The 25,973-nt window shown below is 35.8% G+C and overlaps 3 protein-coding genes across 3 annotated transcripts; 1 reads left to right on the top strand and 2 right to left on the bottom strand.

Moving 5' to 3' along the window:
- Positions 1-524: 524 nt before the first annotated feature.
- On the top strand, positions 525-1,543 carry K441DRAFT_712449 (WD40 repeat-like protein; the record flags this gene model as incomplete). The annotated part of the gene is made up of 2 exons (XM_067653920.1): positions 525-1,241; positions 1,430-1,543. 2 exons carry the CDS (start codon positions 525-527, stop codon positions 1,541-1,543), a joined length of 831 nt encoding a protein of 276 aa, XP_067506524.1.
- Positions 1,544-2,522: 979 nt separating this feature from the next.
- On the bottom strand, positions 2,523-3,730 carry K441DRAFT_27747 (uncharacterized protein). The gene is made up of 4 exons (XM_067640909.1): positions 3,390-3,730; positions 3,210-3,333; positions 3,032-3,162; positions 2,523-2,961 (listed from the first exon to the last, which is right to left on the bottom strand). The coding sequence occupies exons 1-4, from the start codon at positions 3,562-3,564 to the stop codon at positions 2,726-2,728; spliced, it is 666 nt and encodes a 221-aa protein (XP_067506523.1). The 5' UTR covers positions 3,565-3,730; the 3' UTR covers positions 2,523-2,725.
- A 9,895-nt stretch (positions 3,731-13,625) lies between these two features.
- On the bottom strand, positions 13,626-14,540 carry K441DRAFT_675505 (uncharacterized protein; the record flags this gene model as incomplete). The annotated part of the gene is made up of 4 exons (XM_067650862.1): positions 13,626-13,975; positions 14,045-14,061; positions 14,144-14,178; positions 14,538-14,540. The coding sequence occupies 4 exons, from the start codon at positions 14,538-14,540 to the stop codon at positions 13,626-13,628; spliced, it is 405 nt and encodes a 134-aa protein (XP_067506522.1).
- Between the last annotated feature and the right edge of the window lie 11,433 nt (positions 14,541-25,973).

Genomic DNA, 25,973 nt, shown 5'->3' with positions numbered 1-25,973 from the left:
AGTCAAGGTTTTGCACGATATATCTCATACCTTTAACTACGTTATAATTAGCTTTTATATATATAGAATTAAAGACTATTACCTTAAGATTGAAATACATCGAACAAAGCATTAATAACTATTAGTGGGGCCTTTTATAGAGCCAGTTAAAGTCAAAATACGTGATCCAAAACATTCAAATCTCACCAAAGCGACGCCCATAAGCTCTCAGACGCTCCGCAGAGGATTTTATTAGGTGACAGGGGTGCGCAGGGGGCTGAAATTAGTGCGCTGTTCTAATTGGTCCAGGAGTTAGCAGGAGTTGGCAGGAGTTAGGGCGCTATTCTAATTGGCTCAGGAGTTTGCAGGCGTTTTAGAGGGTCTATGCGTTATCCCGTGTCACGGAATAAATCTTCTGCGGAGCGTCTGATTTATGAGATAATCTTCAAGTATATGCTTCCGCACTCCTATTCAGCCCAACTCGCAGCCTGATAAGAGGTCTTTTTAAGAGGGAAGAGCCGGACTGGATTACAATAAAGCCGGCTATGGATGATAAATGGAGCCTCTGCTTGCAGACGCTCGAGGGCCATAGCAGGTGGGTCAACTCGGTAGCCTTCTCGCACGACTCGGCCCGGGCCGTGTCGGCGTCGAACGACAAGACGGTCAAGATCTGGGATGCAAGCAGCGGCACGTGCCTGCGGACGCTCGAGGGCCATAGCGGCTCGGTCTACTCGGTAGCCTTCTCGCATGACTCGGCGCTTGTCGCGTCGGCGTCGGACGACAGGACGGTCAAGATCTNGGATNCACGCAGCGGCGCGTGCCTGCAGACGCTCGACGGCCACAGCGGCTCGGTCAGCTCGGTAGCCTTCTCACACGACTCGGCGCTTGTCGCGTCGGCGTCGTGCGACAGGACGGTCAAGATCTGGGATGCACGCAGCGACGCGTGCCTGCGGACGCTCAACGGCCACAGCGGCTCGGTCAGCTCGGCAAAATTCTCGCACGACTCGGCGCTTGTCACGTCGAGGTCGGTTGACGGGACGGTCAAGATCTGGGATGCACGCAGCGGCGCGTGCCTGCAGACGCGCACTAGTCGCAAAACACCCAACACCCCGCCTGCCGCCCCTAGACCTCCACAGGGAAATGATTCGCTGCCGGTTTACAAGATGCAGCTGACGCTCCTGGAGCAACAGGAGAGGAAGAATTTTCTAATGGCCTGGTACGATCATAAAAATATGGCTGGACCTCAGTATCAAGGCCTCGGTGTGAGCGGGGATGGTGTATGGATAACACGTTATTCCAAGCGCCTAATATGGCTACCCTCAGAATATCGGCCGACATACTTAGCGTTCTCAAGGAATAAAATTAGTGGTCGTGTTGGAACGAGAAAGGTAACGTTCGAGGTTGCAGCTGACCTGAGCCTCGCGTAACCTCGCTAAACCCCCATCCTTAGCGCGAAAATTCTCGGCAGTCAGCTCAGCATTTAAAACGCTCAGCTGTCCGAAAAAATGCTCGCCTCAGCGATCCACCACTTTCAAACTCTAATTCTAGCAGTAGTAATGGGTAAATGTGTTAACGTAATTCTAAATGCGGCAAAAGACCGCCATACCACTGCTTGGTGTAATAATTCCCTATCCACCACTGTTTCCAATACCGTACCACTCTTGTGGCCGTGCGTCGGAAATGGACTAAAATACCACTGTTTCTTCCCCAAATACCACCGTTTTATTAGTGGCTGGTGAGAGGCTGGTGAGATAAATCCCCACGAAAATCGCAACTCCACGCTTCACAATGCAATTCCACCGCAATATCAAGTGTAATTCTCAGTTTTGAAGCTGGCCACAAATTACATATGCTCTAAATTACAACAAATATCAAAATAAGAAATTCTAAGAGTGAGGATAATAAGCTATTTGGAGTTGAAGTATGCAACTACTCCAAACAAGTCACCAATTTCCACGCGCAATTTAACCACAACGCGGGCCAATTTTAATGCTTTAAAATAGCAGGCAAGATTCTCCAGGCTCTGAAGCCTCTTCTAGTATTTACCAAAAAAATTTAGCGCATATTAGTGAGGAGCTATGCGAGCTTGAAGTTAACACATCGAAATTATAGCGACAAATCTCATCAGCCTCTCACCAGCCACTAATAACACGGTGGTATTTGGGGAAGAAATAGGGAAGAAACAGTGGTATTTCGGTCCTTTTTTAGCCGAAGCCACATGTGTGGTATGGTATTGAAAACAGTGGTAGATGGGAAATTATTACGCCAAGCAGTGGAGATGGGAGTGTCAACTCCTGCTCCGCGCAATCCGAATGAGCTTCCTGCATAGCATGGAACCATACAGGTTATGCTGCCCTTCAAGATTATAGGCTAATGGCCGGGTCCATTACATCGTCTTGTCGTTGCGGCGTACGTGACCTAGACAATATTCGTTGAACCACAACCAAGATCCCCGATGCAGGATTAGATCTCCCAGAACCATACAACATGGCCAAGACGTTTAAAACTAAAGATACCAAGATGGATTCCAAGTAAGTGGCCCAGAACAGGTCGTTTAGACATCTGTGGTAATAAGTAAATGCATCTAATAGTCTGATGAACGTGTGAAATTTCCAGGAGGCGACAGCGAGGCGATGGCGAAGAGGTAGCAATGTAATATCAAGAGTCGAAGAGCCACAATTATTAGAAGTTTTCTTTCGAGTAAAACATCCGTGTAACCCAGAACCTCCCCAATCACGCGATCCATTTAGGAAGCATTCTTCATCCACGAACGGACCACTGGAACAGCAACTATAATTCCTATAATCGCAGTAATAGTACTAATAACTATCCCCGCCAGTTCTCCCGGAGTTATTTTATTGTCACTCTTTGTGCTAGTTTCTCCAGGTTGCTGGGATATTGTTGCAGAAGGCGCTGTAGAGCTAGCAGTAGACGTCACAGATGTGGACATCTCTTGAGAAGGCATAGATGTTGGCCCCTCTTCTACAAAACTAACGTTAGAAGTCGAATATTTCATTCACAACACTTAAAAGCATAAAAAGCATTTACGGACCTTGGCGAGGTATTGGGTTCACGTAGAGATTTCCATTGTAGGCTGGAGTGCTACATCCAGTTCCTGTCCGTGGCTTTTCGTCATTAATGTCTGTGAACAACGTAATACGCCAGCATGAAGTTGTATCAGAACTTTCTAGTCAGCACGTATCGTTTTGAAGAAGCAAAGGACATTTTACCATTTGCAAGGGCCTGCGCTTGACTCTAACCTCGTCTCCGTACTTAAGTTTTCGAAGCATCCGAACATAGAATTGCTCCAAGTCCAGACTTTTTTCCAAGATTTACAACACACCGAAGTGCCCCCTTAAGAGTCATATATTAGATCTTGAGTAAGCGAGAGCCTGGTGACATTGATTTACATAAATTTGGTCCCAAAGATTCGTAACCTATTAGACCTCCCCCTTCTTCCCGTCTCACCACATCGGGAGAGGGTGTTATTATCGGATGCACTATGTTCGGGACCGCATACGGTTTCATGACGAGGAAAGAAAGCCATAATATGGCCCAGAAAAGGGTGACGCTAATGTTTAGCATCTTTAAATAAATACAAGAATCCTAACCAAATGTGCAAGTGGCTGCTCCGGGAATATAATACAACGACAGAGGAATGAATTGTGGCAGTGAGAGGTCTGGCACAAGGCTGCGTGTGCGGGCGGACGATAACGATGACATGATGTGCTGCAGTAGCGAGGGCGAAGCCATGCATAATACGAGCGCACGAGGCTGCATGTTGCTCCTCTCATTCGTACCTTCAGTTACTTCGCGAGTCAATGCAGCTATACAGCTCCTCACATTGACAACGTGGCGCACACCCACGGCGGGGCAAGATGGGGTCCATCTCAGCCTTGCTAAATCTTAGGCCTCCAGGTTGCTACGTTACGGACATTAAAGCCTGAGCCTTGTTCGTAAACCTATATCCACATCAAACTCCTTAGGTCTATTACACAGCACCTCGGGTGTTATTTTTGCCTAAGAGCTACTATTTATTTTCGGACAAAGCCAACACTCGGATCCTCCCGGTGTTCTACGTTCGTAACAGAGTTTTTATTGCGTGTCCGCCCTCCCATGTCTGCGCAGCTTCGAATTCATGGCCAAAACCGAAAGAATGTTCAAAAGCCAAGATATCGTGATAGCGACTTTTAAGTTTCATGTGAAAAGGCTCACATGTCGCATTACCAGAAGCATTTACTAAAACTGTTAGCCAACCACGGTGGATTACGTAATTGTTCACGTGATCAGAGCCAGCTTAAATAGTGACTCGTAACTGAGGAGGATACAACAACAAGGAACAACTGATCAACTTGATCAAATCACTGCGCTTGCTTTAAAAATATATCCTTTTGATCCACCTGCTTCTCCATTAATAGTTCCATGCCCAATCACACTGCTCAGGCTATCCAAAAGTAACACTTAATCTATTTGCCAAAGCGCAGCCTTCGGTCTTAGTGTTCTGGATCATGCTAATCTCGGTATGCCATACCCACTATGTGAAACACACCCACGCTATCCTGTCTTAGACATCTCCTAACTTAGGTGGTAGCGACAGGCTGTCCTTAGTCACATCGGTTGGCGGTACAGCAGAATGTAGCGAAGCAAGGCTGAACAAAACCTACAAATCGCAAACACAGTTTACCTTACTTTCCTTTACGTATTTATTTTCTTATGTTATAAAAGACTGGGGGTCGAGGTAAAGACGTAGCCCGCTAGTTTGCTGCAGCGAAGCTTCGAGCTGCTCTAGATAAAGTGGCGGTGAGATGCTGCTGCTAGAATAGGGAGGCATTGGAGATTCGCCACCTTAGACCTCGTCAAACTGACGAACTCCTCCGATGATGCTAGCAGGGAGGACGGCCGACCCGCACCGGCCAGGAGCTTGTGAGGTGGCAGGACATAAGGTGTGCAAAAGGTACCCAAGTACTGCAATCTTTAGCGTAGAAGAGACGTTTACTGTTGCCTAGAATCTATTTGCTTCAGCCTTGTTAGAGGACGAACGCCTCATTAACGCTAGCAGGGAGGATGGCCGACCCGCACCGGCACCGATCTTGTTTTTGTGGCATTGGTGGCAGAAAGTATTTAGCTGTAAAATAGTAATACAAGCTTTCTCTATCCTTAGACTTCCTAACCCTTAAAACAAGGCGTAAAGCATCCATTTTCAGAGGTAGATTTCTTAACAACCAGTTTATGGCTAGGGTTTGATGCGTGCTCAGATATACGCCGAGATATCATATTGGCATTCTTAGCGTCGTTAGTAAGCCAAAAGTATAATTTATGCTTTTGGTTTACCCCGCGTATAAGGGCAGATCTTAGCGAGCTTAGAGGCCAAGGGGAGAGGAAGCGTAGGGAAAGAAGCCCTGGGGGAAAGAAGCCCTGGGGGAAAGAAGCCCTGGGGGAACGAAACCCTGGGGGAACGAAGCCCTGGGGGAAAGAAGCCCTGGGGGAACGAAACCCTAGGGGAACGAAGCCCTAGGGGAAAGAAGCCCTGGGGGAACAAAGCCCTGGGGGATTATTCCCCTAAGGGAATAGGCGAAGCCAGTTTCGCTAACAAATGTTAAGGCTTTAGGTGCCCGTTTTAGACGCCCTATAAAATTCGCCTCCTAAAAATAGAAGACTAAATTTAGTAAGGGCTAGATTTAGGCACTCTAGGATAATACGCCTGGTATTCTCCTTGTACTTCCTATACCTATTAACCTCCTAGGAGTTCTCTAGGTCCTAGAGATAGCCTCTTAAGATTAAGCTCTAAGGAGCCTCTAGGTCCTAGGGATAGTCTACTAGTAGCCTTAGGCTTCCGGGAATAGTCTCCTAGGAGCCTTTAAGTCCTAGAAATAGTCTCCTAGAAGCTTCTAGGTCCTAGGATTAGTCTTCTAGGATCCTTAAACTTTTAGGAAGTTTTAGGTTCTAGGAATAGTATTTTAGGAGCCTTAAACTCTTAGGAGCTAAATGCTAGTAATGGCGGCCTGTAAAAAACATACAGCTTAAAAAATATACCGGCTATAGAAAGTATGCAGTTATGGCGCCTAGGACTAACCTATAGCCTAGGAGTATTACCCTAAGACTAATTTCACTCTAGTGCTATCCGGAGTGGAAATATCCTTTTAGGGTGTCCCCCCTAAACCTATAGTGGGATAGTCTACTTGGCGTTATGCCCTATTGCTAGTGGTTATATAATAGGGTGATGCGTTCCTATAACTTAGATTAAGGCTCTATACTCTATTAAGCCACATTAGGTAAAGTTTAATTAGTATTATATTCCTAAGTCGTTTCTTAGCCTGCAATGCCTCTCGCTTATAGGCTTAAGTAGTCCGTTTTAAATCAGTCCGCTTTAGAATAATCTCTAATTAAGCTTTCTAGTTTTACCTTAGCTTGCTGTTATATGTGGTTATATGCTAATCGGAATAGGTATAATTTTCCCCTTATTTACTTATGGGTTGGATCTATATCATCTATATAGAATTTAAACTCTAACAGCTCCTTACCAAAACTAGTTTACCAAAGGTAAAGTATATAACCAACCCTCACCCTCGCCCCTTACTTCGCCCCTCACCCCTTACCCTACCCTTTATCTTATCCTTTACCTTATCCTTCACCTTATCCTTTACCTTATCCTTTACCTTACCATCACCCCTCGCCCCCTTAGACAAATTATAGAATCCTAGTCATTGCATCTACTCTACTAAATATTAGAACAGGATTGGATAATAACAGACTAAAATAAAATAAAAAGTGGTAAAGAATAATAAGATAAGCGCATAATAACTAGGAAAAGGTCCCATATATACTAAGCGCATAGTTCTAAAGATGCATTTTGTGCTTAAGGGTTACTTTGCAAACGTTATAATTAATCTTACCCTACTATGGGAGTTTAGAGAGATGCGCTTGTTAGAAATACTTTATAGGAATAGCTAGAGTGTAGAACTTATATATACGCTTACTAATTGCAAGCTTTTCATTCCTAAGGTAGATAAAGTATATTTTTAGTCTTTTCTCCTTATATAGGGATGACTTTGCCCTCTCTAGCGCCTTAGCAGCTTCTGAAATCTTAGCATCTTCTTTAATCTTGACTTTGCCAAGGGTGATATTTGTCCTAGACTATCTCTGGTGATAATTCTGCTAATATAATCTGCCTTTCTTAATATTGCAGTAATCTATAACCGTATTAATGGCATTATTGTGCCTAAGTATCTTATCTTCTAGTGACACGCCAGGAAGCGTTATAATTACTTTAATAAGGTGTTTGTGTTTAACCAATCTATTATTACTGGATTCTAAGGTTGCTTTAATATCCTCACTAAATTTATCCCCAGAAAGCTGCCGCTTAATATTAATTACGGCTTGTTTATTGTCCTAATTCTTCTTAATATTTTCTAATAGTATATTTCTTTAATATTGCCTTTTATTTATAATTTCCTGGCTAAGCTTTTAGTATTCTATATTCCCTATGGCTTTGCCCTTAAGGCTATACTTTAGCTTATTTTGAATTTTAATTAAAGTATAAATGCGCGGGTTCTTATTTACCAATAAGGATTATTCTGTTGTTAGGTGCTGTGGCCGCCGCAGGTTAATTAATTGGCTTATTTAGTATACTGCTTTTATTAACTTTTCTTAAGGCTCTAAGCCTTAAACGATTGCCTATATATCTACGCCAACACGCCGCGGAAGGTAGTGCTTTAGGAATGTTTAAGTGTCGGCGTACTACATTATTAGGTTCTAAAGGGCGTCACTTATATTACCTAGGTAGTATAGGCGTTAGAAAGGTTTTAGTAGAACTAGCTCTATATAATAGAACTTACCATTTTTGTTAAATACCTTGCCTACGCCGTAACAGAGACTATATAGGCGCGTAATCTGCTAAAATCCCGTAATTGCGCCAAGGTCCTTAATCCAGGGTAAAAGAGTTAAGTATAGTAAAGGCTGGTTAAGTAAGACCTTATAGCCATAGGGGTTTTTAATTAATTGCTAAAATACAGGGATATTATCTAGGTTTAAACGGAGTGGCAATAGCAACTTGTTACGCCTAGGCTTAATATATAGCTTGCTAAGCTGCTCTGCGGACGTTAGATTAGGGGGTGCAAAAGCTTAATTAGCAAAGAGAAGGCCTAGGAGAAAGACATAAGGGCTAAGAATAAATAAAGGGTTGAAGATAATCTTAAGAATTGGGAAAGTATTACTAGTTCTCTATAAGCGTAAGGTAGGAGGAATAGGGTAGAAAGAGAATATATACTTTTTTTATGCTAAGATATTCCTTAGTGAATTTGAATGTAAACTTAAGTATAATCTTATAAGGCCCACCTTCTAGGTCGTGAATGAGTGTAACCCTTATATGTTAGTAGCATAGGTTTAAAAAAGCTTTAGGTTGGCTCGCAGTATAAAGGCCTAGTTGTATTAAGAAATGCACTTATATCTAATATTGTCCAACTGTATATCGCTTCCTTGTTGTAACTAAGTTAGTCTTAAGGACTAGGGCAAAATCCTCTGCGTCCATAATAGTCTTTTCTTACTTTTTATTGCTTAGATTATATTTCTTTACTAGTTTCTAAAGTACCTAAGAAAGATATCTTAGCTCTGCCTTACCTTACTAGGTTAAAGGATTAACTAGAAATGTAATTACCTTATATATCTAGCGGGTTAATTTGCTAGCAATTTTCCTACTAGTTACTCTCTTATATATAAGGCGATAGTACTTCTAGTATACGCCAAGCAAGCTAGAAAGCTTTGTCCTATACTATTTCCTACCCCCTTTTCCTTATTTCTGATTTAGGAGCTAGTTAAAAAAGCTATAAAGTAGCTAAAGTAAGAGGACTTAGTACGTTTTCTTAGGGTCTTTTCTAATATAGGTATAGTATCTGGAAATTATCAGCTCTAGGTCAAGCCTAAGAGAAAGCCGTAGAATAGGTTATTACTTACTAATACCATTAATCTTTAATGCGGTTAAGGAGATTTATACTACTATTAGTATAGTCCTATATTATAAAATCGGATTCCTTAAACTCTTTTAACTATTTAAGGTAGTATTCTAGTGGATAGTCTTAATCCTTATAAAGCTATGCTTAAGCGGGCGCTTTGCAAGCATTATTAGATCTAGCGATGCTATTAGCGTTATAGCTAATGCCACTGTTAGCATTACTATTAAAAATGGTTAGTTCTGTCCTGTAGCTGTCACCGTTACTATCTATATCTATATACTTATTGTTAGTAACGCTAAACAATAAGCTGCGATCTAATAATTAAGCGCGCCGCATTCTAGGGAGCTAGAAGAGAACTTAGGGAGTAACAGTAGAAAGGACCTAGAGGGTAATAACGGTAGGAAGGATATAAAGAGCAATATGGGGTTAAGGAGATAGGAGGGTAAAGAATAAGAGAAACGGGGCCTAGATTAAATAGTTTAGAGGTAGGAGCCATAGAGTATATATAGCTTCAGCGTTAGGCGTGTGGAAGGATTATAGTCTGCCTATTAAAAAGCGAGGGGCATAGGGCAGTAAGTAAGAGGCTTGACATTAGACCGGCAAGTAAGAGGCTTAGGGTGGCGGGGAGTTTTAGCAACACGACCTCTAAAAACGGCGACAGAACCCTCCAAAACCGGCAGTCAGATCTCCATTTTCTTTTTTAATAGAGTAAAAACTGCTTATAAAAAGCAGGAAACAAGCCCGCCATTTTCAGGCCCCTAAGCCGCAGCTACCAATAAAAAAATTAACTAAATATCGATTACTATTCCGGTATACCACTAGTGCTAATACTAAATACTATAAATACTGGCTTCCGGTTATATCTGCTTTACTAGCTAAAATCACGCTTAAAGAATATAGGCTAAATTAAAGTTTTATTATAGGAGGTATCGGAAGATCCGAAATACTAATATACGCTATAGCCTTCTCTACTTGGTTTAAGTTTACTAATCCTCTATAGATTAACGATGCTGCTTCTTTAAGGCAAGTGCTTTATATAATTACGAAATTAGAAATTTACAGATTAACCTTTATATTTAGCGTTACCAGCACCATCGACGGCAATAATTCTATTATCCTCCTATTGGAATTTACCAAGGTATAAGACGAGTAAACTTTAAGGTTGTTAAAGTAGACCCCTTAGAGTATAGTATCGTTACGCAAGATACTATTATTTACTGTAAAGGCGAGCCGATTTAGGATTAAGTTAGTTTTTTAAGCTTTGGAGGATTTGGTTTAATATGCTACTATAGGCAGCCCCTTTTAAAAAAGCTAGCTTATCGACGTATTAGTATAAAAGGGGGCTACGGCCCTGCTCTCCTCTGTTTAAGAAATGGCGGAATTCTACTTATTAAGCACTATTCGCGCTCCTAAAAGCATTTTAGGAATAGAAAAACTATAAAGAAAAATTCTAAGCTATATATCTATAGTTAATCTAATAAACTAGCCTAGACTAGATCGTGATTTAAATAATTTAATATTAAAACATTTAAACGACCCTAATTCATTTTTACGCAAAATATTCGTTAATTACTCGAAAATGGAAAGTTTGTTATTATGTGGTAATTTATCTCTCTAGGGACCGTTACTGGATAAGTACGCAAGAATATAGCATCTAGATGTTAAAGGCACTAATTTATATATATTTGTGTCCAGGCAGAGCATATTACTCCTAAATTTTAATACTATATTCTATCTATTACTTCGCAGTAAAGGATATAGTCGGCCGCTTTAGAATTGGTCCTAAGATACTTAGCGGCACTACTAAAATATAAAAATCCGAACTTGCAATAGACTTATATTATATAATATGCCCTATTTTTATATATAGATAAGAATATAAGTAAACATCCTCTTCTATAATAATAGTCTTAGCATTAGTACTTAGAACTATATACTAGGAATATATATATATGCCTTTAGATTTACTATTATCGCGAATAAAGACTTGGATCAAGCGTTAAAGGTAAAAACTATATAGTTTTATAGTTTCTTTTCCCTTCTATGCCGCGATCTTATAGCTAAGGTGCCTCTAAAGTCTATTAAGGTGACGGGGCGAGAGCTATATAGAGTAATTAGGTATAATCCTTCTATTTTAAATATAAGCTTTATAGCAATTAGGTAGGCTTATATCCTATAAACTATAAACTTTTATACCCCCTTCTGCTAGGTAGTTTATATTAATATAGAAAATTATAATAAACTCTTTACTATTAAACGCTTAGGCTTTGCCTTAAAAAAAATTAAGAGGGTTTTGCAAATAATCTAATATATTTTTATTAACTAGCCTAATAGGCAGGGACTCGCCCGAGCTAGAAAGTACATTAAGCATAATATATAGGATGCTCTATATAAGTTCTAGTCGGATAATTTGGAAGGCATAGCCAAACTATATAGCTACTAATTTAGAAACATCGTCTACGCTAATCTTATTAAATATTTTTTAAAAAATAGGTAAAGTAACTACTTACTCTTTCGGGCTAATAGGCTTTTGAAGCGCTTTATAGTCTAGGGATATTTTAAATAGCTATAACCGGGGCTTAGTGTCCTTATTACTTAGGAATAAAAGAAGTAAACCAGGGTTTAGAAAGCTTGTTCCTTAAAGGACTTAAGTAATTCTACAGCCCTACTTAATATACTTATTAACTTTTTTATGCATTTCCCCATTCTTATCCTTTCCTATATACCGCTTAACTATTACAGCCTTAATAATATTTAATGCCTTCCTAGCCATTTTATTAGAGTTAAGAAAACACCTATACTTAGCTTTAATAAGATTAATAGTTAGAATTAGAGGGAGTAAACTTAGACCTCTTTTATACGTTGCTGTTTCTCTATAAGTTAGTTGCTTTTATTTCTTAGCTTAACTCTACGCTTTTATTTTAGCTAGCGAGCATACTTTGCATTTAAAGCTTTGGTAATAATAGAATTTTATATATTAGCTCTTAGCAGTTAAGAGGTAGCTTAAGGTCTTCTACCCTTCCAAGAAATTGTATATAGAGGAAATTTTCTAAATATTAACTTGTTTTAACGGAGTTAAACTAGGCTAACTGCCCTAAAGAAAATATTTAAGACATTTTAATATATTTAAAAAACCTACCTTATAAATACACTATAGAGCGCACAAACAAATTTTGGGGGAGAGGTCGTGCGGTCTGTATATAAACACTTTAGAAATAGCTTTACTATCTAAACTAGCGGCAAAAGCAGTAAATAAGACTACCTATATATATAACAACTCTTTAGCGGTATTTAAGGATTTTAGCTGCTATAATAAGCTAATAGTAGTCTTACTGTATATGTTTCTCCAGGCACTATTTATATATCTAAATAGGCGGGCTACCTTACGCTAGCAATTATCCGTACTATTATTCTTTATCCTTTTCTTAGGGCTAGAGAGATAAATACCTATCTATTATACTACAGCGTCCGTTTATAGTATAACCTTATATCGCTTAACTAACGCTTTTAGATAACGTAATTATAACTCTTAAGGCTTTATATTTTATAGTGGCGTCCTAATAATAAGATTCTCGGCGTAGAGAATAGTATATACGCTACAGTTAGTCCCGTTTACTTTAATACCATCTAGATAGAGCTTAATTTAATTAGCGGATCTATAGAGCTAGAGAGTATAGCTACTTATAAAGATTCCGCTATAGGACTATTTTTTATGCAATCCTTATAGCCCCTTATCAATTATATATCTAAGATTATCCGCCTAAATATTACTAATTAGGTGGTATCTATTACAAGTCGTTATATACTTTTTATTAATATTAGCAATAATTATTATAAAATAATCTAGATTCTTTGCCCTTAATATATCCTAGTTAATATAATAGGGGACTGCTAGAAAGTTAGGCTTTAGTATATTAAATCATATTATTATATCTTAACAACTATTTTCTATAAGATCTTTCTTAATTTTAAAGACTTAAATAGATTTAGGAAGTAACTTATAAAGAATCTTATAGATAAGCCTTCCTATAAGCTATAAATCTATACTAGATAATAGTAGTATAGGATTTAGTAAATATTTAATGTCTTTTAAAGTCTAGTATATTCCTACTCTTTTCTATAGAAGATAAAAACCCAAGCCTACGCGATAAGCTATATTAATATAGCGGTTAAACTTATTATAAGGATTTTTTAGGATCTCTATCCTAGGTCTAACAAGCAGTGTTATATATTCTTTATTATCTTTATTATCTTTATTATTATTATTATTATCGTTATTATCGTTATTTGTTATTATAGTATTACTATTATTATTTATTACTATAGTATTATATCCATTTTCATCATTATTTATTATCATAGTATTATATTTATCTCCGTTATTTTTTTTCTTATAGTATTAGGTTTAATATATAAAAAAAGTTTAGTAAAGAATCTCTCCGGGTTATTAAAAGAACTATTTATATTATATTTTAGATAACTTTTATTTAGTCCTTTTAGTGCCATTATACCTATTTCCTTTAGTTTAAAAAAAGGACTTAAACTATTTCCTTATTCTAAATCTATACTATCTAAGCTATTAGTAAGTAATAGTATATTAAATAATACGTCTTATAAATCTAGCTTAGTTATATTTATAATATTAGCTAATAAGAGGGCCTCTATTATTTAGTAGGTTATATTAACAAACAGCGGTATCTAGTTAAACTTAGATTTATTTCTACTAAACTCTTCCTCCCCTTCTCCTCCTCCTTTTCCTCCCTCTTCTCTCTCTCCCTCTTCCTCTTCCTCTTCCTCTTCCTCTTCCTCTTCCTCTTCCTCTTCCTCTTCCTCTTCCTCTTCCTCTTCCTCTTCCTCTTCCTCTTCCTCTTCTCTTCCTCTTCTCTTCCTCTTCCTCTTCCTCTTCCTTTCCTCTTCCTTTTCCTCTCCTCTTCTCTTCCTCTTCCTCTTCCTCTTCCTCTTCCTCTTCTCTTCCTCTTCTTTCCTCTTCCTCTTCCTTTTCCTCTTCCTTTCCTCTTCCTCTTCTCTCTTTATTCTACGGCTTCTCTCTTTAATGCTATTTTTTTAGCTCTTTCCTTCTATATAGATATTGCTTTTCTAGTTATCTTAAGTCTTACTAAGGGATTTAGCCGCTCTTTAATTATATTTACCTATAGTTTAAGTACGCTTTATAGCCTTTTTAGGGTATTAGTATTATATACTTAGTCCCTATTTACCTAAATTTATAAATAGTCTTATATAAGATATAGGGCTATATTAATATTATTTCCAGTATATTATCGCGTTATAGCTATATTAGACATAAAGAGGAAAAGTAATTAAATAATAGCGCCGTTTACTTGTAATAAGTGTAACTAGCGCCTATTTTAGGTTAGCGTAAACACAATAAAATATTTCTTATAGTTTATTACTCACGCTTATCTATAGGACTTATATCTCGCAATTTTTTATAGGCACTATTTTTATAATATAGCTATTTTTTAGGGTCCTTAAAAATATAAGGGTATAAAATATTATAGGTAACTTAATACTATTTCTAAAACTAGTATAACCTAGCTTTATTAAGAGGACCATTAAGATAATTAAGTTAACCTTAAGTTCGGCACCTACCATTGCTACTACCCTTACTATATTAATAGGAAAGGCTAAGTAGTTATATAGTATTTCCCTAAGTTCTTTCCTCGCTTCTTTAACTACTGGAATAGTTATTTTTAGGCTTAAGACGATTCTATTCTTTATTCTCTAAAGAAAACTTCCTACTATTTAGTACGTACTCTAGCTACCAATTTTTACACTATATTAAAATTTGTTCCCTAATGCGCTAAATAAGCGCCGGGTTTATAATATAGAATTTACTCCTTATACGCTATCTTAGTTCTAGTTACTAATTTATTCTTCTAACCTAAACTATACATTAAACCTTAATATATACTTTTTTCTTTAATATCTCCGTACGTTACTAAAGATATTTAGACCTATTGCCCTAGTTATTCTACTAATTCTTATCCCTTTAGACTTCTTCTAGGGAAGAGGCGCTGGTAATAGTATAAACGGTCTTAATAAACTAAGTTAGGCTAATATCGGATTGTCTTATATAAACTGTTATTAGGTGCACTTAATTTTAGGTATAAGTATTATAGTATATATTTACTTTATAATATAGACTAAGCTTTAAAAATATATTAAGGTTTAGTAAAATAACCAGTATATCCTTTTAACTACTATTCTTATTAACTCTATTCCTAACGAATAGCTTCACCTAGAAAAGCTTAAATAATAGTTTAGCTTGTTTCCTAAAGGTGTTTATAATATTAATCTAAATAGAAATTTTACTACGCTTTCCAAAAGCGTAAAGAGGCGTAATAACATTATAGCAGCACTTAAGGAAGCTAAAATTAGACTTATTCGGAAAGTTCTTTAAGCGTATAGTAAAGAAAAGTAAAAAGGGCACTATAATAAGACTTATAAGGCAACGTAGGAGGCTTACCTTAATAAGAGTAAACGCGAACTTGTCACACTCCCTAAAGGACTCTTTACTTAGATATTAATACCTTTCCTATAACCTAAGGTTAACGCTATTAATTACTATAGGGAAGAGTATAAACGCCTAAGTTCTAAGATTAAATCCGCTAAAAAGACACCTAAAAGATTCCCTACCCTAAACTTAGCTTTTATTAAATTTAATACGCAAATAGCGGCGCAAATAGTATACTAAACAGTGTTATATAAAACCACCGACTATATAAGGCCTTATAACCTCCAGATATTACCTAAAGATATCCTATAAAATAATATTTCTATTTATTAGTGGGAAAACTTCTTCCGTATAGTGATTTTAAATACTGCCATCGTGGCGCTAACAGTCCTCTGCGTGGTTCTTATTACTTTTACTAGCCTTCTCTCTTAAATTATTTATCTAACTTACGCTATCTTATAGCTTAGTTAGGTTAATAAACTACTAGACTAGTTACTTAGGCTTATATAGGGTGTTTTACCACCTACAATGCTATCTGCATTTATAGCTTTATTCTCCTTTAGTTTATAATACCTTATACGAAAATAAGGGATCTACTCTAAGGTTACGGCAGAACTTTTAATACAAGATTATTATTTTTCCTTCCTCTTCCTTTAAATCACTCTTATAGTTTCTCTCTCCGTAGGTTTAACTATAATTTTTAACAAAGTTAGGGGGGATATAGCGTTATTGCTAGCTATGCTTATAAAAGGCTTTCCTAAAGCTAGCAATTACTTCTTATCTTACGTACTATTATAGTTATTATTAGTTAATACTAGCGCACTTCTTTAGATTAGTACACTGGTCGACTAGCTAATATTATCACTACTACTAAATTATACGGTTACTTAAAAGCTGGCAAGGAAAACGGATGTTATGCCAATTTAGTAGGGCGTTTTTGTCCCTATCTACATAAACCTATCTTGCATTAGTAAGGTATAATTTCTTCTCTCTAAAAATCGGCAGCTAACCTACTAGGCCTTATATACTCAATTATCTCTCCGTTAATTTCGCTCCTATAAGTTATTACTTTTACTATTTTCTAGTTAGTCTATCAGTATAATATGCTATATATCGTCCATATAAATATTAATAGTAGTGGCCTCTTCTATCCGAAGGCCATTAAGCAGCTTTTAGCTGGGCTATATTTTATAAAAGCTGGCCTATTTAGCCTCTTTATACTCGTCCGAGATTCGCAAAACAAAGCCATATATATTGGTTAAGCCGTCGTTATAGGAGTTATAGGAATACTTACAGTTATATATTACTACCTTCTACATAAAGCGTTCGACCCGCTATTATCCTTTTTACTAATATCTCTAGAGGTTTCCACGAGAAAAAATTACGACTTTGGGCCTTTTAAGTATAAGGCTCTAAGTAGTAACGTACTAGTTGTTAAACTATTAAAGGACAAGTTAGAAATAAGTAAAGACGAGATTAATTAGACTAGGTTAGTATATAAAACTTTAAACATTAGTAATAAGGAAGCTATAATTAATCTAAATAGTAGAATAGAATATATAACTTAAGTAAATATTAATAAGCTCGGCCGATAGCTAGTTAGCCACCTTTTTTTAGGGAAAGGGGGATTCTAAAGGCCTACATTTTTATAGTTTTTTATAAGAGCATATAAATTAAAACTAATTCTTTTATTTCTGTAAAGTATTATAGAGTGGATATAAGAACAAAAGGCAGGCGTTAAGAGACTTTTAATAATTATTGTATTAGAGAGCCTCCGCAAGAGAGCTTAGGATTAGGTAAAGAAATCAATTCTTATAGTAAAGAGAAAGCTAATAGGAAGGTAGTAAACTTGGGAAATTGCTTACGCCCTCCTTCTTATATAGTGCTTGCGGTGGCCTCTAACTACCTAGCGGAAAAACCTACCTGCTATTTATTAGTGGCAGATAGATACGCCAGGCATAATAACCTGTAGTTTAGTATATAAATATATCTCTAACTTATACAATACTATTTAAGGTAAAGGTATATATAATAAGGTATAAACTAATATTTACTAATAAACTAAAGCAAGTAAATTAAAATTTATAATCAACTCTACCCAGCTCTAACTCCTTATATTTAGTCTATTTAGAGCCACAAACTAGTACTTCTAGCAGGAAAATAACTTAAAATAATTAGACTTACTTAACGATCAGTTTATCCACTTCATAGCTAAGTATAGTTAGGTTTTTGCTGGGTTTTAGTACTAGATAAAGGTAGTAAATAGTATAAGGCAAAAGAGGATAGGTAGACCTTAGAATTAAAAGGAAATTAAATATTTTCGCGAGATAAGAAGTCCCTAGTTATTATAAAGTTGTCTCCTGCTATTATAATAGGCTAAATAATATACCTTAGCCTTTCCCCGTGCTTACTTATACGGGCATAACTCCAAATAATAACGCTTGCATTTGTATACAATATCCTACTTAATATCGGCAATAAGCCCCTTAATTAATAACAAATATTTATTAGCATCTTAGGTCCTTATAAACCGCCTAGGATCCACCTTTATAAAACTTAAAAGCTAATCTAGTATTATTAGCAACTAGACGGTAAATGCCTTATTAGTAATATTAGGCGATTTTATAATATAATAAATATTTTATAAAATATTATCTATCTTATACTCGTCTTAAAGCTACCCTCCGTCCATAATACAGTCTTCTATAGTTATTGGCGTATAGATAACGAATTTTCCTATAGGCATTATAATAGTATGGCCTAGTTCTAGGTAGGCTACTTTAAGAATTCCACGTTAAGGGATCTATCTATCTCTATATTCCTTAAAGCTCTCTAAATCTTATTTTAATAGATCTTAGGCAAATAGCCATAACTTACTACCTATTAGATAGCAAACAAAAGTACTATTTAGCGCGTCTATATATAGCCTAGAGACTGACCCTCTTTATATATATAGCGTAAACATATAACAAGATATAATGTCAACAAATCTAAAAGGGGTAGTTTTCCTTTTTCCGCCTTTAGAAGACTCCGCTATAATTTACGAGTTAAATATCGGTACTACTTAGAATTGTTATCACCCTAGTATCTTAGGTATTAGTTTCTTTAAAAGATTTGCTAGATTTAGTAAATTCTATAGTAGATTTTTATTAGTTAGAGTAGAGCTATATCCCTATAATAATAATAGCTTTTTTTTAATACGCAGAGCGGTTTTTTTCCTAGCTAAGGAACTTTTATTTACTTCCCGCGCATATAGCTAGACATTAATGCACTTAATATCGCCATACCGGTCTACTAGCCGCTAGAAGAATTTCTCCTTTATCTCTTCTATATTTAGGCTTATATTAGCAATAACAATTACCTTTAATAAGCTTCCCCCCGTATTAAGTATAGTATCTAAATCTTCCTAGATCACATACTATATATCTACGTCATCCTATATTAATAAGCCCCAACTAAGCAAAGAACCTTATTTTACGCTAATTAAGGCCTAGTTAAGATTTTTAAGGATTGTAATTCCTAAGTCTAGGCAGTGCTTCTAAAGCGTTTCTTTACCCTTACCCACTACTAGTTACTTATTAATTTCTTTCTTATAAGCACGCATTTCGCTTAATAAGCGCTACAACTTAGGCTCGTTCCGGTAATATATCTAGTTAAGTAGATTCCCTAAGTCTATTTTTATAGCTACTCCGCTTATTAATTCTAGATTAATATAGATATGGGGCGACTTATCGTTATAAACGTAACTAGAATTGCATAATAAATAGATAATATAAGTTCTCTTTTCATGCTTTCTACGGTTACTCATTATAAGTATTACTTTACAGTAGGCTACCCAATAGGGAGTATTGTAGGCACTATAACGTTTATAGCGTTAGGATATTATTATATGGTAGGTGTTAGATATAAGCTTAAAGGGCGGCGAATTTCGAGCTTTAAGGTAGAGGTGGAGGTAGGTAAAGAAGGTAGATGCGCTTAAGATAAATAATATAAATAATATGGAAGTAGATAACGCTTATAAATAATAGCAGTTTATAGTAAAAAAAGCTATTTACTAGTAGACGACACCGCTTAAAGGTAGACGACACTATAAGGTATAGTAAAATCCACGTAACGAACACTAAATATCTTAACTAACCTTTAACATTTTCCATAAATGTCTTTCATTTAAATGTACTTCGGTATATCTTCTATAGCAAGTTAACCCTATAGCCTTTTTATATACTTATATATCATTTAAAGCGACGCCGACAATATTTGTATATAATAGTGCATCTCTCTTCTAAAAATTCACCGTATTTAGCTTTAGTTTGCTTACTATAATATACTAGTAATAAAACCCGCCGTATTTATTAGCCTAATATCCTATCTTAATCCGACACGTCTCCATCTAATATTTATTTATCTTTATTTATCTTTAAGGCCGTTTAGAGGAAGATAGTAGCCTATTTTATCCTGAAATATTTAATAGATATTAAAGCGCCGTTTAGCCCTAGTAGGAATGGTTTAAAAAAGCGATATTATATATCTTTTTCTCGTTAAACGGTTCTAATAAGACGCTTTAAGTAGATATAAGCTAGAGATAGACTTAGGGGTAAAAATAGCTGCGCGAGAGTAACTAATCGTTATTAGTTGGTTTTTATTACGGCCGACGTAAATTAAAAGCTTAGAAAATGCCTAACTAGCGATATTATAAACTAAACAGCAGCTACTAGCGGCTTGGTTTAATAAGCGGTATCTATAACTTCGCCCGTAGGTAGGAGGTTTCTAAAATAGCCTAAAATATTTGGGAATTAAGAAGTCAATGGTTTGGTAATATAGTAATAACGGCTAAAAGTTATTACGAAATATAGTCGTCGCTTAAAACCTTTTACAAGTTTTAAATATAAGGCTAAGGTTAAGGCTGTATATAGCGGTGACCTAATAACTATAAATAAAGACTTATAACGAATTCTTGCGGGCTAAAAGCGGTTCTAAGAAGGGAGTCCGATCCTAGCTATTATAATACGTTAGAAATTTAAACGGATAGTTAAAGTGCCTTTATTTGTATCCTATACCTTAAATATTAGGTAGGGACTTTAATAGGGGAGCGTAGGCCTATTAAAAGGTCTTTATAGGCGAGCCAACAGGATAAGCTGGTGGATAAACGGAATCGGAGATCTGCTTAGCTAATTAGAAATAATACCTTTTTAGGCAGTATATAATAATACTATTCTATATAAATCTTTATATAACGAGTCTCCTCCACTTATCGCTCTCGCGCTTTTACCTCCGCCTCCTCTTTTATACAACGCTGTTTAATACCCGGCCCGTTTTATTATTTAATATCCTTAACCTATATTTTGCCTCCGGCTTAGGCTTTAATTGCGGTAAAGGACCCTACTTATTTACGCCGCGCCTTTTACACTTATAACGTGTCCTACCTCCACGTCACCAAATAGGCTAAAAAGATAGCAGTACTCGCGAATCTATCGCGACTGTGGCGGGATCTAATATATATACTCTTACATTTTAAAAAAAGAACTTAATTATTTTAGTTAATTCCTTATTACCTTACCTATACTATTTAACTATTACGCTTTAGATGGTATTATAATTTAAAATTAATACCTAATTTTTTAATTCTTGGCAGATTTCTATATAGTGCACAGTAGTTTCAAATAGTAGTTATATATTTATTTCTTTGTCTATCTAACTATCCTAAGATATAAAAAGAGCAAAATATACTCTAAAAGAAAGTTAGTATAATGGCTGAAATTATAGGAAATAGTAGGACTAAAATATCTAAAATACTAGAAACTGTCCCCAAACTAGGAAAATTATAGTACTCTATTAACTGTGGCGGTAAAAAGGAATAAGTAGGCCCCACAGTTAAGTTATATGTGGTATTAAAATTTATAGTTAGGCTAGTAATCGGAGTAACTAATAAAGAGAGCGCTGTATATAAAGGAGGTGGGACGACTATTAAGTAAGGTCTATAACTTACTATTAGAATCAAAACCGAAGTAAAACGATTAGGTTCTTGCAATTCGGATATAGCGATAATAAAGTTAATAACTCTAAAACCGGATAAGTTGCTAACTTGGATTTTGGTAGTTGCAGCTGCTTTAGAAGAGAAGTTATTTACGACCGAACGGATGCTCGAAGATGCAGCTATAGACTAAGGCGTTATATTTTAAAAAATAGGGTTTACCTAATTGTAAGTTAAGCCTAAATCGGCGAAGAAAAGGACTAGAGTAAGAGCAGTAAGATCTATAGTGGCCTGCAAAGAACATCGCGGTTATATTTCCGTATTTAAGGGATATATAGCACGTAGCATTATAAGGGAGGGGGTTAGAAATTTAAAGACTATAGAGCTTATTTCGGCTCCTTTACTATCTAGCTTTAGAAGCTAACTTAGGCTTTTTATTCTAACAGATTTATTTAAATATAAATTATACCAGCAATTTCTAAGATTAAACCATAGTTGCTCTAGGATATTAGAAATCTATATAAAGCACTTCTATACTTAAGCTACTAAGCTAAAGCAATTAGGCACAATACCGGTAGCGAACTCTATCTTTATATACTATACTATAAAGATAAAAAGCGGTTCGGGTTACTAGAGGGTTAGAATTATATAGAATTTATTAGATATTATATATACGCTTAATAAAAATATACTCTATTAGGAACGAGCTTCTTTAGAATAAAGTCTTGTCTAAGAGCTTATAGGCGTTGTTTTAGTAGTAATGGAGCGTTAAAATGCACTAAAAATCGCCTTTTTTACAGCTGTATCTCGACTATTTTATAACATTTAGAGCCGGAGGCCCGCTTAGCTAATTAGAAATAATAACTTTCTAGGCATTAATATTGCCGTATATAATAATGCTGGCCTATATAAATCCTTATATAAGAACCAATCTAACACTTTATACAGCCTTCTTCGCTCTAGCTAAGAAGGATAAGAAACAATATTATAGGCATATTTGCCAATCCAGCTAAGCATTAAATATTTGGATATAATAACTAAGAAAAAACTACAGTTTAAAAAAGGTAATAAAGACTCCATATGCGATTCCACGCTCTTTCTGTGTAATGTTCCCTTTTTAGCGACTAATATTCTCTTTCTAGCTTCCTTAGTCTCTTATCTTTATTATCTTCATTATTATCTTCGTCGTCACTCCGCTTATGGTACTTTTTCTTACTATTATTGCGATTAGCCCTATAGATATAGATCTAAGGTTTATTAGGGCATTTATAGACTAGTAGATAGGGCTCTACGCCTCTTAGTACTTATCTTATTAATTAGCGTTAATAGGTTTATATACTCTAAAGATGCTCTTTAGTTCTAGCGGTGTTTATATTTTTTTATATAAATAAGAGGTCTGTTATGGATGAGAAAGAGTAGGTTAATAAAAACTAAGTTAATCTAAAATATAGTAACTTGGAGAGTGTTAATCGGAATATTAAAGAATAAGGACTCTGTCTATTAAATATAGCTCTAGAGCCTATATATATATAAGGAAGGCGTAGGCAATAAGGAGGAAAAGAGAGGGGTTATATAAATAGGAATAGGGGTAGTAATAGAAACAGGGTTATAAGATAACCCGATTTTAGTTAATAGAGAGGCAGTAAGGCAGAATTCTATATCTGTCCCTTTTACAGCTTCCTATAAATGTCCATCTATTTTATATCTACTACGCTCTAAAAAGAACAAGAAGTAGATTTAGTGTAATAATTTAGCCTCAATGCCGCCTTCTATTAAAATCAATTACTATATCTTTAGAAACCGTTCCTTATAACGCTAACAGCTTTATAATTTTAAAAAGTACCAACTAGTTGCGCCACCATAGCCTTAAACTCTAATCCTGCGATTTACACGCGCTTGCATTTAGTTAAGGTATTAAAGCCCTAGAAATAAATAGTATATTTTAAGCAGATTGCGCAGTAAACAAAAAGGTAGAGTTTAGGGTTTCATTCTATTTATATTTTAATCCTTTAACGTACGGTTATCCGGAAGAAATAGAATTTATTAGCTTATTAATATAGCTAGGGCTATTGCTATATCTATAAGATTATACCTAAGAGCAGCTGCGAGCGTAATATTCTTAGTATAGATAGAATACTATGTACAATATCCCATCTAAATAATAGGTGACCCTATAGTCGCTATATAAGTCTACTAGCGCACCTATAATAGCACTAGCTATACCCTCGCAGTATTAACTATTAAGATATGCAATATAGCTAAGCCCTATTAGACGAGATACAATCGCGCCGGTCTACGCCCTATAAATAAACAACCCTAGTTAAAGGAAGTGACGCAGGCTATTATCAAACTAGTAGCACACTAACTTTATAATAAAAGTCCTCGTAATCTATAGCGTGTTAATAATACACTCGTATTATATAGAGACAATATATTTAATTAAGATTATAATTCCAATGTGTCCCTGCCTAGTTAGGGACTTATTTCTTTTAGTAATAGGAATATACGCAATTAACAAGAGTTAGAACCTAGCTTGTGGTTAGTTTAAAAACGCCAAGCAGCGTAATAAGTAGCGGCATATCACTAGGGTAAGCTGCGGTTAACTTAGCGGACTAACGCGGCGCATTTAATAACCAATTAAATACCGGGCTAGTTATTAGTCTATACCGCACTCGCCAATCCGCTTTTTATATTACTCTTTAAAAGTAAGAACTAGGGTGCTGTAGCATGCATAACGCAACAGCGCGCGAAGGTAGAGTGTAATTATTACACCCACTTGCATTGCTGTGAAAAGATAATACCTTTTATAATCTCTAAAATATATACCTCTATTGCTATAATATAGCATTATTATAGGACGGGAGGTAAAGAAGATATTAGAAGGAGCTAATATTTAAGCGACAACTAATTACTGCAGGACGCTGCGGTCATTGCCACCTCGTTACTATAACTTACCTATTTTACCTTTTTTTACTCCCAATAGGAGTAAACTACTAGTATTTTCTAGTGTTGGTAGCGAGATCTAAAACGCTAGGAAGACTGTCTACTATATAGATTAGGTTAAATCTACCTAGCACTCCTACTAGGCGGAGCACACACTATACTTACTAGCTAGCCGACGTATTATTTTAATACTATATGTCCTCTCTAACCAAGCTAAAATATTAACTTAAATAAATATATTTTCCTATTTCTTAACGCTGCCGTTATTTCTTAAGCCCCATTTCTATTTTGCCGTCATTTATATAATAGTTAGGCTCTATAGAGATATTTAAAGTTCTAAAGCGAATTTATAAAGCTTATAACCGCTACTAATTAAGGAAGTCAAGGGTATTACCCAAATTTCAATTATACAATATTGCACTTCTGACGATAATTTAGTGTAGTAAAGGGAGTCTATATACTTAATATATAGCTAATAATGCTATCTATATCCCTAGCTCGCGAAAGAAATCATAAGATAAAGTTTACCCTAAAGGGTATATCTCCATATTCGAGCGTTCTAAGTTTAAGGACTAATTATAGCAGTTACATAGAAATGCTTAAGCGATAATGGGCCCAGCTAGTAGCAGGTCTAAGAGAGCTCTATAATCGGCTATAGGGCGACAAAGATTAGCTAGGGCTACCGTTACCTAAGGTATAAGACAGCCACCCTCTTATACATAACATTTTTAAAAGGCTTAACCTATTATATTCTAGCAGTAATAACGCTAGCAATTATAAGGGTTTTAAAGAGGATTGCAACCGTATATAGCAACGACTATTAGAGAACGGTGTAGAATACTTTTATAACTTATCTTCCGTATCTTACGGAATACTAACAACAAAGCCATTCGATCTATTTATGCCTAACTACGCTCTACTAACCCCACTAATAGATAACCCTTTTTTAGTACAGCCTTAACTTACCTCTACGGCACAGCCAGGTCCTAATAATATAATATTTATATAAACTGACCTTAAACGGGCGACTATGGACTTTAAATACCACGGCACCCTTAAGTTTTTATTACTACCTATTAACCGGTTTTTATTCCCAACTAAGTGGTAATAGAGTAATAATTATAAATCGTCGTCAGTATCGTCGCCATTATATTAGCTAGTGTATTAGTATTTATATCTCACTGTCGTTTTAAGGATTTTTTAGGAGTATTGGTATAGCTATCATTCTTTTCCTGTTCTTTAATACATCCTTTTAGTCTATTTAACACCTTCCCGCGTACTGCCCGTATATAACTACTTACATTTTGCCTTTTTAATCCTTATTGCCGCAAACACCTATAAGGAGTATTTTGATTATTTAGCACGGCAAACAATTAAAGTATTTCTTTTTTAAAATGTCTGTGTAATAAGCGTATTATTTAAACTATAGTTATTGTAAACCATAATTTTATAGTCATAAGGACACGGAAACGTTAGCACTATAATTAATTGTATTAATAAAGAAATTCTAATTTTATCGTGGTCTATAATCCTAATAAAGATAGTAAATTATATTAAAGCTATTCCTAAAGGTATCTAACGATATAGAAAACTTCCCGTTGCCCAAATCCGGAAATTTTTTAGGGTTATTAGGAATACCCCAACTATTAGTATTAAT

Source organism: Cenococcum geophilum, assembly GCF_001692895.1.
Source record: "Cenococcum geophilum 1.58 unplaced genomic scaffold K441scaffold_11, whole genome shotgun sequence".
Taxonomy (NCBI): Eukaryota; Fungi; Ascomycota; class Dothideomycetes; order Gloniales; family Gloniaceae; genus Cenococcum; species Cenococcum geophilum.
Note: the sequence above shows the minus strand (reverse complement) of the source record. Positions and strands in the feature narration are given on the sequence as shown.

Coding starts and splice junctions, on each gene's coding strand:
- K441DRAFT_27747 (XM_067640909.1), bottom strand. CDS start 3,564: ATGCTAAACATTAGCGTCACCCTTTTCTGGGCCATATTATGGCTTTCT. Junction 3,334..3,389: donor ATCTTTGGGACCAAATTTAT/GTAAATCAATGT, acceptor ATGACTCTTAAG/GGGGCACTTCGGTGTGTTGT. Junction 3,163..3,209: donor AGCGCAGGCCCTTGCAAATG/GTAAAATGTCCT, acceptor CTGACTAGAAAG/TTCTGATACAACTTCATGCT.